This window comes from Nilaparvata lugens, chromosome 13, assembly GCF_014356525.2.
Source record: "Nilaparvata lugens isolate BPH chromosome 13, ASM1435652v1, whole genome shotgun sequence".
In the NCBI taxonomy this organism is placed as follows: Eukaryota; Metazoa; Arthropoda; class Insecta; order Hemiptera; family Delphacidae; genus Nilaparvata; species Nilaparvata lugens.
The window spans coordinates 3,425,509-3,440,737 of record NC_052516.1 but is presented as its reverse complement, the minus strand read 5'-3'; the positions used below and the strand labels follow the sequence as shown (position 1 = coordinate 3,440,737).

At 32.3% G+C, this 15,229-nt stretch overlaps 1 protein-coding gene across 1 annotated transcript; it reads left to right on the top strand.

The window, feature by feature from the left end:
• The first annotated feature begins 171 nt into the window (after positions 1-171).
• Positions 172-14,930, top strand: LOC111058750 (golgin subfamily A member 6-like protein 22). Its single transcript, XM_039440332.1, has 7 exons — positions 172-301; positions 1,555-1,821; positions 4,476-4,637; positions 6,241-6,496; positions 7,833-8,032; positions 10,765-10,891; positions 13,699-14,930. The coding sequence occupies exons 2-7, from the start codon at positions 1,570-1,572 to the stop codon at positions 14,928-14,930; spliced, it is 2,229 nt and encodes a 742-aa protein (XP_039296266.1). The 5' UTR covers positions 172-301; positions 1,555-1,569.
• The last annotated feature ends 299 nt before the right edge of the window (positions 14,931-15,229 follow it).

Sequence of the window (15,229 nt, the reverse complement as noted above, 5' to 3'; positions counted from 1 at the left end):
CTTTTGAACAAGTACTACATCATTATTGATCAATTTTGATGTTATAATGGGGTGAAGGATGGATGAATATTGAGGTTCAACCACCTACTAGTCCAGATTACAGCAATTACTTTGACCTTCAAGGTTTTGAGCTTACAAGAACACGAAACCCTCTGTTGCTATGGATACAATATAGCAACAATAGAATTCACAATGTGTATTTTCACAGTATTACAGACTGTCAAGTCTCCAATTCTGATAGGCTATCAGTGTTTACTAATGTGTTGAAGGGTCAAGATCCACTTTCAAATCATTATAAAATGTAAGTTACAAATTCAGTATAAGTATAATATGTACCTACGTAACTACATACAATATACCGGTACATGTCTACTGTATTATTATAAATAGGCTGGTATTTCATTTATTTATCCTGTTGGTGATCACCAGTTGAATGTTCGTCAATAATCAATGACATATAGTATTGAACATGAACTATTAATATTATATTGATTCACTCGATAAATGAAATAAAATTAGTATCTTTACATTGAAACCCATTCAGGTGCACCTTATCGTTAATGAGCTATAACTTATTAAATACTTTACATTGAAAACTGATTAATAGCAGTAGAAATGTTAGGTTTATTAGAACATAACATTATTTAAAAAAAAATTGTTTAGATAGATGATAATAACAGCTTGAATTTTGTTTTTTAATTTGAAAAAAGAAACTGACTTTGGGTAAAAACATACTGGAGCTGCAAAAGTAGCTTTAAGCTCAAGAGTGTTAAAAATAATAATGAAATTAATTAATTTATAACATATCATGTTATTACAGTCATTAGTGTCATTTGCATTGTAAATGAATAAATAAATATCAGTGCATAGTGAAGTGATATGAATATTTATTTAAATACGTGCATTATTTTCAACTCGTTCAAGCTGAAAGCCATCTTAATGGAAATTTATGAATGAATTATTGACTCATTCAAATACATTCTATCATTTCCAACATTTTCCCAATCTTGACCTATAACTTTGGTGAAAGCTTTTATGAATCCGACTCATTTAAATACATGCATTGTTTTCAACACTCTCAACCTTAAAGCTATGTATACCTTTGCGTCGTTCCTCTATATTTTCACCCTTCAGCCATTAATGGAAATTTATGAATGAATTATTGACTCATTGAAATACATTCTATCATTTCCAACATTTTCCCAATCTTGAGCTATAACTTTGGTGGAAGCTTTTATGAATCCGACTCATTTAAATACATGCATTGTTTTCAACACTCTCAATCTTAAAGCTATGTATACCTTTGCGTCGTTCCTCTATATTTTCACCCTTCACCCCTTTGACTAAAATTAGTACTTCTTCTTCTACTATAACCATCATTATTAATCTATTGTATTTTTCTGTTTAAACTAGCTATCGCAAATCAATAATTTTATATTTTTTTCCTGTGCTGCAAAGTTGTTTTTATGAATCTATATATTTTCCAATTAGTTCTTGCCAAAATGGGTTCTATTTCAGAGGATTTTTATACAATTTATACGGTTTATTTTCCAGTAAATTCTAGCCATCATGGGTACACTCTCGGAGGACCTGTACGCTTCACAACAGATTAACGTGCCTCTAAATCTGCCCTACATACTGAAGCAATACGCCAAGGCGGCCATCAAAACTCAACCCAGAGACCTCTTGCATTGGTCGTCAGCCTACTTCAGAGCCCTTGCTAACGGTGATGTGCCCCCCGTCAAAGACAGGATAGAGTATCCTCTGATCTCCACGCCATCGGGACTTACTGCCGGGTTCCTCAGGATTTTGATCAAACAGGTGAGAAAATAGATAACCTAAGTAAATGTAAAAATAATATAAAAAATTGTAGTACCATATAAGTGAAGTGCTCTTATAAATAAATGTTCATTTCCCAGAAAAAAACTAATACTACACTACATCAATTACAAAAAATATTAGATAGTTTGCAATTACATACAATAGTTAGTTAGAATGAAAATGTCTCATAATGTATTCTCTACATCTTTAGTGTTTTCTGTGTGGAAATTGACTTACTTTACAATAATTACGTACTATCATAGAGGAACGATAGCATAAGTAGATATCCCATATGGTATATGGCGTTTATGTCGCAACTTTTACTGTTATCCCAAGCCGATAGTTCATGAATGTAGTTCTTTCCTGTGACGCTGGTAGTCTCTCAAATTGTGCCGTTCATACACTATCGCCCCAACAAAACAGTGAAAATTGACAATAGTCTACTGTAATCGGCTTGAGATAACAGTAAAAGTTGCGACATAAATTCCCTATACCATGGGATATCTACTTACGCTATTGTTTCTCTATGGTACTATGTTCTAGAGTGGGTTTTGAAATATTATATTAATTACATAAAATATTAATATGAATCACATTATATATTAATTCGTTTAAATGTCATTAAATACAGAGATCCAATTCAATATATATTCAGAGATGACTCCTATTAAAAAAGAGAAGTCTCTGATTGGCTATTGTGGCATATTCAATTATGGTTAAAATGTAACAGGCTTTTGTGCAACACAATGAGACTTAGTTCATTAACTGTAGAACAAAATGTGAATTTTTCTTGACATCTTTAATCTATAGTTTCAAAGAACAATTGATGTATTGCGTTTCAAAACAAATATACAAACATATCTTCATTCTCTAACATAATACTATATATCCAGTCTCAATCTCTGTCAACTTATTTATACTTTCATGAGAATTACAATAAATAAATTATAAAAGTATTTTTTAGTGTATATATTTGTATTTTTTGAATACTGTGATATATACATACATTCCCTGCTATTGTATTCATACATAAATAAAGAATTTGAATTCGAATTAGTATAATATCTGCCTCATTTAGTGTACTACTAGAATTCTATAATGACGAATATAGTCAACAGAGACGAAGTAGACTAGAATAATTCTTCCATTATCTGATGTGTTAAAAACTCAAATATCATAAACTAGAATCACTTCACTCTTGTATGTATGGCTACTTTATTAAAATTATTAAAAGCTATATAAAAACATGAAGTAGGTACCCTTTTATTTAAAGTTTGAAATATTTTAAATAAAAAGCTACTCCATGTTTTTATATTGCTTTTAATAACTCAAAAAATAATAATAATAATAATAATATTATTATTATTATATGAATAATAATTTAAGCTATCAAGAAATTTTAGAAAAATGGTTGGCAACACTTCTATTTGTGTTTTAAATTATGGAAAAATATACCAAAACAAAACTGTAACATTATCTGTTATTTTTATAATCATAAGGAGGCTTCTGATAAAGCTCCCTCTCGAGAGTGAAATGCACACCTCAATTTGCCAAAAAAGTGAGTGTTTTTCAAATTTTTACAATTCTACACAGTGTCAAAACTACAACAAAGTTATTTCTATAATCCTCTGAAATATTTCAAATCAAATAATTTTATTGACCAAAAAACAATGCATTATGAACAACTTACAATATCCATCCGACATTTCAGATAACAATAAATTGTTACATGTTTAGAAAAACGTTCAGTAAGCTCTAAAACTAATATACATTAAGAAAAAAAACAATTCTGGAACAATAAAAGTACTAATTGCTGAATTATTTTTCATATGTATTTACATTTTTTGTGTAGTTGAAAAGTTGATATTGTGGTGATTATTCATATTAAATGAAGGACTAAGAAATTGTCAAAAACCAAAGATTTTCTGTCCACAAAAACCACAATTAAATGAAAATACTAAGAAATTGTCGGAAACAACAGATTTTCTGTTCACAAAAACCACAATCAAATAAAAGGACTAAGAAATTGTCGAAAACAACAGATTTTCTGTCCACAAAAACGACAATTAAATTAAAGGACTGAGAAATTGTCAAAAACCAAAGATTTTCTGTGCACAAAAACCACAATTAAATAAAAGGACTAAGAAATTGTCAAATGCCACAGACTTTATTGTGCAGATTTTTAACTAGCGAGAAGCTAGAGGAATTGAAATATTTATGAATTGTATTTATTGATAATATAATAATAATTATCATCATTTTATTTGTAAACGAGCACAAGCACATACAAATGGAGTTGCTGATAAGAGCCCATGAATAACAATACGAATATTAAACTGTAAAAACGTACGGTAACATAATGACAAGAAGCAATAAATTTACATAAAAAGGTAAGAAGTTCAAATCTATATAAACAAGTTTTCAAGCACCATTGAAAGTTAGTTTGTTCCAGAAACAGTGATTATTGACTAGAAAACTTAAACCTATCATTTACACACAATGATAATATAAATTGTAACTTTTTTAATATATATTGATAATATTATGTGTATTGGAATGAATAAATTGAAAATTGAAACAAAAAATCTGTGGTTTTTGACAACTTCTTAGTCCTTTTATTTAATGTATTTAAATTCTATATTCTTCTGTTTCAGTTTGGGAAGAGTGGAATAATAGAAGAGAAGGAGCTGATAAAGAAATGGAAGGGTGTGGGATTAGAAATCGATGAGCTTCACAATATGCTGAGGCTGTGCGGTTTTAGAAAAACAGTTCGATGGTTGAATTTTGTCGCTGTGGCTGCAGGCTTTCTAAGTCCAGTATGTATAAAATTCTCTACATAATTTATCTCTTGTGAAAAAATATTTTTTAAAATTATTTTCCAATTTATTTCTTGTGCTGCAGGCTAATATTCACGGTTTTGCAAAAGCATCAGGCTTCAGAGACCCTAGATGGAGGAAGCTCCCTACACATAGAGATTCTTCATGAATTGATTGATTGAGTACTTTATTTATGTAGATTACAATATATACTGGCTTATACACTTACATACAATAGCTTACAATACAGCAAAATTATAGATGAATTCACAAAAACATAAATTAAGAGAATAATTATTGAGCTGTAGGCCTATATGATATGAAAAAAAGCAATTTGTAATAACCATAGATAAAATAGATAATATTGTTATGCATCTACATAAATTGGCGGAGCTTTGGACATATCAATGTCCATTCTTCGGAAAGAATATTCGAAGTATCCTTCCCACTCACTCTCTACCAAATAAGAGAGAGTGAATGAGGGTAAATGAATGAGAGAGTTACAACGCGCATCACCAGATATAGAAAGAGCATGTTGAACGAATGTCAACAATGATAGGCTGTGTTGTGCTAAAAGGACTTATATGCGATTGTAATACCCCAACCGAGAATTTTACTCGTTGGATTATAATATTGTCGATGAGTGAATATGTTGAATATGTGATTGTCAATTGAATTGAATTTATTGCCAAAATTACAAATACATATTTGTACAATATTAATTACAAGAGTATACAATACAAATAGACATTGATTTTAACTTGAGTACAACAATATTATCAATGTAATATTCGGCACTGCCAACATAAGAAACCTTGTGTGTTAGCAGTGAGTTGCAGTTCACTTATTCTGCTTCAAGTACTATATATACAATTCAAATTTTATAATGTTAAAGAAAGTATTACAGTAATTTACAAAAATCGCAAAAGCTTGGAAAAAACAAAACTTAAGAATACTACATATTATATGATAAAGTGATATCCAATTAATTATTGTGACGTCTTGAGGCCATCATGACAGTTAATCTTTGAAAAAGAGAAAATAAATACAATAAAACTAATCTCCTGCAAGATAGGCTACGTGGGACAATTACATACCTGGTTCAAGAACCTGAAACTGAAATACCATCGTTCACAGTTTCTATAGTAACAATGCTTGTTGGGTACAATACTATACTTCATACAACTATTTTGAAGAATATATTCTGCTCAATCCAATATTTTATACTTTTAAGTAAATTACGTGAGATTTTTTTATCTATAAAATCGTTTGGAATCTTATTTATAATGTAGTTACAATAATATGTAAATTGGTGCCTGCATATGGTTAGCTTGATGAGTTCTGTGTTTAAATCTATTGTTAGGACGTGTATTATGGGGTGAAATATGTGTAGCAAAATTCGATTTATTCTTATTAATATTCAGTATTATGTTTTTCATATAATTCTGTCTTATTGTCGGGACCTTAAATTCAAGACAGAATTATAAATAAATAAATAAATAATATTAGAGCAGTCTGCTATCTTCTCTCCATGATTATATATTATGAATTATTTGTTTTTCACAAGATTTTTGATCAATTTCCTCAATTATTTTGTGGACAGAACCTGACACAAACCATGATCCTACTCTGCGAGTTGTTGACTGATGAACCAGAGGGCGGCTCGGCCGCCATTTTGTACCAGACGTTCATGACGCTGTACATCTACTTGGCACGCATGGACTGTGGGCCTATTTGCCACCTTAAATCCAGTATGGTTGATGGATTTTCCGACGAGGTTCCGAGCGACGATGTGGCTGTCGGGAAAGCGGACGAACAATCCGAGGAAAAGTCTAGTGAAAATCTGTCTGACATTGAAGGTTGATAGGTTTTCATTCTAAGCTATATAGAAAGTTAATCACTACCTATTAATAATAAGGAAGGAAACCATAGTATATTAAAAGAAAGAGACTATATTTTGTCATAGTCTATTAGTTTTATTTTAAGTTAATCAAAGTTAATAGTTTTTCATAGAGAAAGTTATTAAACACCTATTAATAAAGAGAAAGGAAAGTAATAAGAAAGTTTGTCACATTGTAAGAATAAATAATATATGTTACCTTACCAAAATCAACCTTCAAAATTTAAAATTTTAAATCATCATTTCTGGACCGAAAATCAAGTGACGAAGCAGTGTGTGACTATAAACCTTATCTTTTGGACAACATTAACATTTTATCAAAATTTTTGGAGAGAAATAAGGCTTAGCCTAGTTTCTCCTCCAATGTCATAATTGTATTATGATTATAGTATTTTATACAATAAATAAATAACATAAAAATAAAATAGAGGAACTTTAGCGTAAGTAGATATCCCATAATATGGGACGTTTATGTCGCAACTTTTACTGTTAAATCAAGCCGATTATTGTCGATTACTGTCGATTTTTACTGTTGTGACCGGGTGAGAGTGTATGAACGGCACAATATGAGAGACTACCAGCGTCATAAAGCTTCACAGGAAAGAACTACGTGGACTATCAGCTTGAGATAACAGTAAAAGTTGCGACATAAATGCCCTATACCATGGGATATCTACTTACGCTATTGTTCATCTATGATGTTACACAATGAATTCTGCAGGGCAGGAAAAGATCACTATTTGTTGTTATGGGAGTGTTTACAGCACACATTGGTACGGTATGGAATTAAAATGTGTCAACACTATGCCATATTTTTCAAATAATTTTAAAGTCTTCCTAATCTAGGTATATGGACATTATATTGTATGTTTGGAATAATTGTTATACATTAATAATATTCCAGCAATTTGTTAAACTAGAATTTGTAATAAAATCTTCCATATATTTTATACACTTTTTATCATACTTATTTGTAGAATTAGTGTTCTATCATATTAAAACTAGTCACTCTGACTTAACCATCAATATATCTTAAAATATATTTTTTTTCACTAAAGTCTTCCAGTGAAGTACCTGTAACTAATATATATATATATATATATATATATATATATATATATATATATATTATACAAAATGAAATCGAATAATTATAATAAACTTGTTTATAAATAACAAAATATGATATCAACCAAATGAATAAATAATAAAATATCGAGCATCAATATAATTATATTTTATTATGAACAGCCATTGGGAGATGTATAAATGAATTTTATTCTTTATTTTTCCAGTTGCCCTAGAACGTAAACCGACACTAGACAGTAATGATTCTGCCCAGGGTGTAATGGTATGGGAAGACGTCACCCACCCAGATATGGTAGTGCAGGAGTCAACAGCAGCTGAAGAGGATGTTGTCACTGAAGCAGATATAGCTGATAACATTCCTGTCGATGTTGTCGATGAGCCGACAACTGTTGACAACGAGGAGGAGGTAAATTGCGAAAATTGTCAATTTATCATGATTTGATGGTATAAATTTCAAAAGTCAATAAATTTTGAAAGAAAAAAGTAGGTATCTATTGTGTCCTATATGAAGGTCTACCACTTATATTGAAATAAGAAAGAAAAATAACATCAAATAAATCAAATAGTTAAGTTTAAAATTCAAGAAATGTCTAAAGAATAGAAAGTAGGTATCTATTGTGTCCTATGAAGGGATAGGTACCACTTATTCTGTCTGTTACTAGACAAAGCTGATAGTTCTATCATTTTTCAACTTCACTCAGTTGCCAAATCGATTGTACGCTATGAAGAAATATAATTGACTACCAGAATATTGAATCTAAATGAAAGCTTTACAATTTAATCGTGAAAAAAAGAAAAAGAATAACATCAAGTACCCTCTAAAGCTGCGTTTACACCAAAGTTGATAACAAAATGTGAATAACTTAATCCTTATTGATTCTATTAGATTGAACATAACTTATCATACACATGATGAACATATGTGTTTGTCAAGTTCCGTTCAATCTAATAGAATCTATAAGGATTAAGTTATTAAACATTTTGTTATTAACTTTGATGTAAAACTCAGCTTTATACACGTATTTCATCAGTTAGATCCACGTTATTATAATGGCAGTATTTGATTAGCATTGAGGTTGCTATCCTTGTCTATCATTCTACAGAGCAGATAACGCTATCCCTTTCTAGCTCTGCAACGTGACCAGAACGTTTTTTAACAATGTAGAAATACCTATAATTAATTAACAAAATATGTCATCTCAGTTATACAAAAATGTATTATTATACATTGAGAAATATATATTTTCTTGACAAATATAATCTAATTGATTATTTCAAACAATTATGAACAGGATTACATTAGATATACTGTACCGGTATCAGAAGCTATCCTCTATACAGTCAGTATAAGGCAGTGGAACGGCAGAGAATCGCCAACGCTGTCCCCCTATCTTTCTTCACTGCCATTATAACGTGAATACTGCATTACTTATTTATTCTTGAGAGTCATACAAATACAATCATTGAATGAAAACATGTTTGTATTTCAATGACTCATCATAGGTGTTGAAACATAATGTAATGCAGTATGAGTATATAACAGAATATAAAATATTAATAAATTGAACTTCCAGTTATTTCCATTCATATTCCAAGAAGAAAGTAGCCTTCGAATCATTTTGACAAATTTTAGGGAATATTTTGCTCAATCAATTGCTTATACTGTAACATTAAATTGATTGAACTGTGATATCCATCATTTGTAATAAATGATTGGTGACCTGTTTGTAAAGTAATAAAAGGGGGCGATCCACCAGTTCCCAGACGGGAACACTGTAATATTGTTGTTGCGCAGCATTTGATGGTAGAGCAAAAGCAGTTGGTTTTTTTTATTATCAAATAGATGATTCTTTGAATTTGAAAGAAAAGCATTTTTTTTAGGAGTCAGATTTATTTTATTTAAATGAAGAAATTAATGTGAGATTTAAATGTGAATTTTAACATATTTTGGTTTTATAAAAAAATTTATCCTACAACTATTTTAATACCGAACAATTGATTAAGGTTATGAAATTTTGAGCATTTAATCAATTTTAAAAATTTAAAAATAAACTTTGTTGCCAATGATTTTACAAAACGTTAGACAGAAATGTGTTGGACAGATTATTGTGTTTTTTATTTGAACAAGTTATATGACAGTTCAAAAAGCATTATTCATTTTTAATTAATTTGGAATTTCTAAAATCAAAACAATATTGAAAAATAAATTGAATGTGGAACGATACCGTTATACTGTTGATGTCCATCCTAACTTGCCATGGTCTGAATGGAGAACCAGGGGATGTCCATCCACGGGTCAGCTCGGTCTGTCTCGGGAGGAAGGCGATGAAAAAGTGTGTGAAATTATACAGAAGAAAAGTGGAAAGCTTTTTCCACTAGCTGGCTGGAGGGGAGACTAGAATGCTAGCCCCACTTCTACCTCTCCTCAGCGTTTTTACTCTGTCAGCCAAAACTGTCTGATCAGCTTTTAGTTTTTAAAGTTGGAAATAGTTATTTGTGCAACTAGTGCGCAAAGTGACAGTTTGCTGCACCGAAAGAAACGTTTACGCCCGAGCCGTAGGCGAGGGCAGAATGGTTTGTTGAGTGCAGCAGAGGAACTTTGCGCACGTATTTCACATTAAGTTTTTCCTACAGTTACCATTGAATATGAAAAGTGGGTAATTATGGGTAAAATTGCCTGAAATGCATCAAATGTTTTTCTGTGTAATTTTATTATTGATAAAAACCTTAATCCTAAAATCCTAAAGTCCTCGTTGTCCTTGGTTATAATATATAATGTAATAATTAGCGCGTTGTGCTTCGTTGCTCACTATAGCAGCCACAGCAGTCACTGTTACCAACTTCATTTTGATTTTGCTGCACTGTTGCTCCATATAACCTACTAAGTATTTTGCATTGCCATGTTGCAAATCTGGAGTGCAGAAAATTTTTCCCGCACTAGAGCGGAAAAGTGATTCTTTGCGTTCTGTAATCAATGCAGCAATGGCCACTTTTCAACGTAACTGTAGGAAAAGATTATTTCTCTCTTAAAGAAGGAACTGATGTTTGGGGGGGTATGTCAAACCTTGTGGTTCATGACAATACACAAATGATGTTCATGCATTAAATGTTGGGTTTTCAAATTGTATTATTTTTCAGGATAAAGCTGATGACAAGGAGAGTGTCAAGTCTACAGAATCTTATGACAACACTGGCATAACGTTAACTTTCCATGACCCCGAGCAAGATGTCAGGATAGACGACTATATGGGACCTATTGAACCTAGTAAGTGATTCAAGCAATATACAATAATTTAGATCAAATTATTCTTCCTTTGCAAAACATATTTTCCACAAAAATTCATATTATTTTTCATATAATTCATTATATATTATTATTATTCACTGTGAAAAGTGATCTAGTGTGTACCTATTCTAGCACACAAAATACATTTTTATTTTTGACGTGACAACGTCTTATAAATTGGTTTGCCGGGAGACACTTCAAGAAACTGCGTTATGTTCCCACGTTATGCGCTCACAATGAGAGCGAGTGAGAGCGTTCGTTTCGGTTCACGGTCGTCTGGAAAGAGCACGAATAGGAGCAGTGGCGAGCAATGCTGCGGCAGCAGCCGAAGGCATTCACCTGGAGAGAGAGTGAAACGGAGCAGTCAACCTGCGCAGGCGCCGCAAGCAATCTCCTGCGACTGCGCCACTACTTCAAAATGTCAAGTCAATGGTTGTCTCTTAGGCGGGCACGGGCTAACCATGCCCGAGTGGAAGGGACGCGTGCCTCTCACTCACTCTCATTGTGAGTTATTATTTCATCCTTCTTCCTACCATACGAATGAATATTCACATTAAACTATTTTACCACTCAAAGTCGTTGTCACGTAAAACTTTCGCCCGTATACCGACTTTACAGGCAACCATGCATTTTTTTATTCATAAAATTGTTTAATTCACTTCCTGAACATCTATATAGGTGCGTTCGGATTTACGCGCCGCGAACATGAGCAATTCACTTTTAATCAGCTGATGCCAAGCTTTTTATATCACTGTATCTTACCGTTTCTGTAAAAATACAGATATAATCAGCTGATTAAAAGTGAATTGCTCATGTTCGCGGCGCGTATATCTGTACGCACCTTAAGGAATATGGAGAATGGAACTTTTGAAAATCATATCAAACGTTCCTTAGCAGCTAACCCTTTAAACAACATTGAAGAGTTTTATACATTAGCCAGGAATATTGGGTTATGAGTTGAAAATCAGGTGAGATATTATCATAGGGTACTGATAGTGTAACTTGTGATGTAATATATTTGTATCTTGTATCATGTACTGTGTTGTATATATATATTTGACTCTTTGTATTGTATCTGAAGACCTCAGATATGGTTGCAATAGAGTTTCTATTCTATTCTATGATTGATGTTTAGAGTTGATGAAAATTGTATAATTAATGAGATTGGTAGATAATTTTAGTATTTTGTGAAAATATAAGAAGATATAATATTAATATTTATTTATTTATCACATTGTGTACAAATACTTAACATGAGGAAAGGCACAACAGGCTCATGCCCAAAACTGTCCCATTTCCAATTTATACTATACTGTCCAAATCAAAATGTTGGTTATGTCACTTCCACTTTTCAAAATACAATTTACGCTCTTCAATACTCAGATAAACGAGAAAATATGAGTAGTTTATAATCTTTCAATTGGAGACGTTAATAATTTGAGTAATTTATCACACAACTTTCATAAATTGTATACTTCAAGAGAAGTTAAGAATAATTATGTGATAAGTTGATAATGTTTTTTTTTTGTGACGGATTCATTTTTAATATATTTATGTAACATACAATACTCAGGATCTGTCTAGTTTTTCCTCCAATGTCATAACTATATTATGATTGTAGTGTTTTGTACAATGAATGAATAAAAATACTGATGTGAAATCATCGGTAGATGATATGCTAACAAGGCTATCTTATTATGAGGTTATATAGGCCCAACTCATATGTAAAACATTATAATATTTACAGTGAATATTTTGAAGCAATCAATTATTATCAACAAACTCTCATATAGACTATTGAAAAGTTATTTCTAACAATGTTTATAATCATAATAATTTATCTTGATGAGATAATATATTTTTCCTCCACCTACTGTCTAAAGTACTTACTTTACTCACTGAAACCTAATACTAAAGTGTCACTTTTTCGCTCTCGGTAGTAAAAAACAGAAAAACTCCCTAGGGAGTAAAAGTGACTCCATTTAAATAACATGGGGAGCATCTCTATTTTGAAACTTACATTGTAATAGGTTAGAAGGTCTAAGCTCAGATGAGAAAGCATAATAGAGGTGTCTGTCATTGAGTCAACTGAATTCAATACCACAACCAGAAATTTGATTAACTCATGAAATATATGTTTGTATGATAATTATTATATTCTTAATATTAGTAGACGATAAAAATTTATACAATTTTTAAAATATTTTATTCTATTCAAAATACCAGCCAACAAATATTTTTGATCTGCAATTCAAATCTGAACCACGTGATCTGGAGTCAGCCATTTTTGGTAGCTGCTCAGCTGATATAATTGTTACAACTTTTGCCGATAGATAGCACAATCGGCAGTGCAATCAGACGACCGGTTTTTAGGTTTTAGATTTAGGTTATGTTGTTAGGAATCATTGTCACCAATACGTAAGTTATATTAGAATGATTTTATTTGCAGTTTCTATAAAAAAATGTGGATGGAGGAAAAATGTTGTGTACATCACGAGCGAAAAATACTTTTTCTCCCTCAGGAAAATAACTGCCCTCGGCTTCGCCTCGGGCTTCAAACTTTTTCCCACAGTGAGAAAAAGTCGTACTTTTCACTATAGATATACAAATAACTATTTATAGTCCAATATTATCACTGAATATACTTCATAAATATGTCAGTGTTGTGAATAAATTTCAATTTCAAAAATTTCAATTCCAATCTCAAAAAACTTAAACAACTATATTATTGTCATCATTCATCACCATTTTTCAAAATTCATTCCTGATTCATTTCCAATTTTCAGAGTTGAAGAGGCGCTACGAAAAGAGACTGGAAGAAGAACAGAGAGATGAAACAGATAACAAAGCAGAAACGGATGAAACTAAAGATAATGAGGGAGAAGATGATGGAGTAGATCATGAGGAAGAAGGAAAGGAACAGGGAGAAGAAAATGAACAGAAAGGGGAAGAGAAGACAAATGTTGGAGAGGAAGTGGTAGAGGTAGATAAGGAGGAAGAAAAAGATGGAGATAGAAAAGTGGAGGGTGAAGTTGAGAATGGAGAGAGAGTAGATGAGACTGGAGAAGGAGTGGGGAAATTGGATGAAGTTGAAGGAAATGAAGGAGATGATAATGATGTGGTTGAGGAGAAAGGAGAGGGGGTTAAGAGTGAGAAGGATGGAGGAGGAGAGGGGGATGTGGTGGAGAAGGAGAGTGAGATAAAAGTGGAAGAGGAAAGTCATGAGGAACAACATGTAGAAGAAAGTGATAAAGTGGAGGGAAAAACTAGTGCAGAGATTAAAGACAGTGATAAAATAGAAGAGAGTGGGGGAGAGAGAGGTGATAAAATAGAAAAGAGTGGGGGAGAGAGAAGACAAAGGAAGAAGAGGAAGAAGGAGGCGGAAGAAGGGGAGGGGAAAGAAGAAGGAGAGGAGGAGGAGAGTGACCACGAAGAACAATCCAGATACGAGTACAGTTTGGAATTAGAGGAAGAGGAGGAACACGAGAAAGTAGAAGAGGAGGAGAAGGGGGTTAAAGAGGAGACGGTGGCAGTGGAGAGTGGGGAGGAGGTGAAGGAGGAGGCCAAGGTAGAGGAGGAAGCGGGGAAGGAGGAGGAGGAAGAAGAAGAGGAGTTGAAGGAAGAACAGTCAGCTGATTTGGAGAGTACAGATTCGGCAGTTCCTCTCCAAGGCCAGAGAAAGTCTGATATCGAAGTCTACGGGTGTCTACATCTACCCAAACATCGGAATCTAAGTTTCACAGACTCCATTGTCTCAGAACCCGATAACCATTTTTGGGAGCATGTCCCAGGCATCGGGCCCTTGGTACCCGAAAAGCAGATTTTGGGTTTGAAGGCGTATTTTTTGTACTGGTCTGAGAAACAAAATGGCTACGTTATGCCGAGGAATATTAAGCATCATTTGTGTCCAACGATGGAACCCCCCGTAATAGAGCGAGAGAAGACGAGTTCTGTCAGTGACGCAGAGTGGGTCCATGATGTGCGTCATGGTGATAGTATCATCAAAGATGATAAATAATATTAAAATTAATACACCCCAATAAAAATAATGAAACATAGATCATAAAATGGATTAATAAATCCTTTTAACCTTACCACAATATTTCCACCAAAGATACTATAAAGATAAATGAGAATAATCAACAGATATTTCAATTATTATTAAACAAAATCTAAATTAAATGCTTTAAATCACCCTGAAGACTTCTGCTACTGCCGGAAGTCTTCGGGGTCATTTAGAGCATTTAATTGGATTTGCGTTTAATAATAATTATTCATTAATTGGCAATTGAATGAATGTAATTTCTCATTTATTTC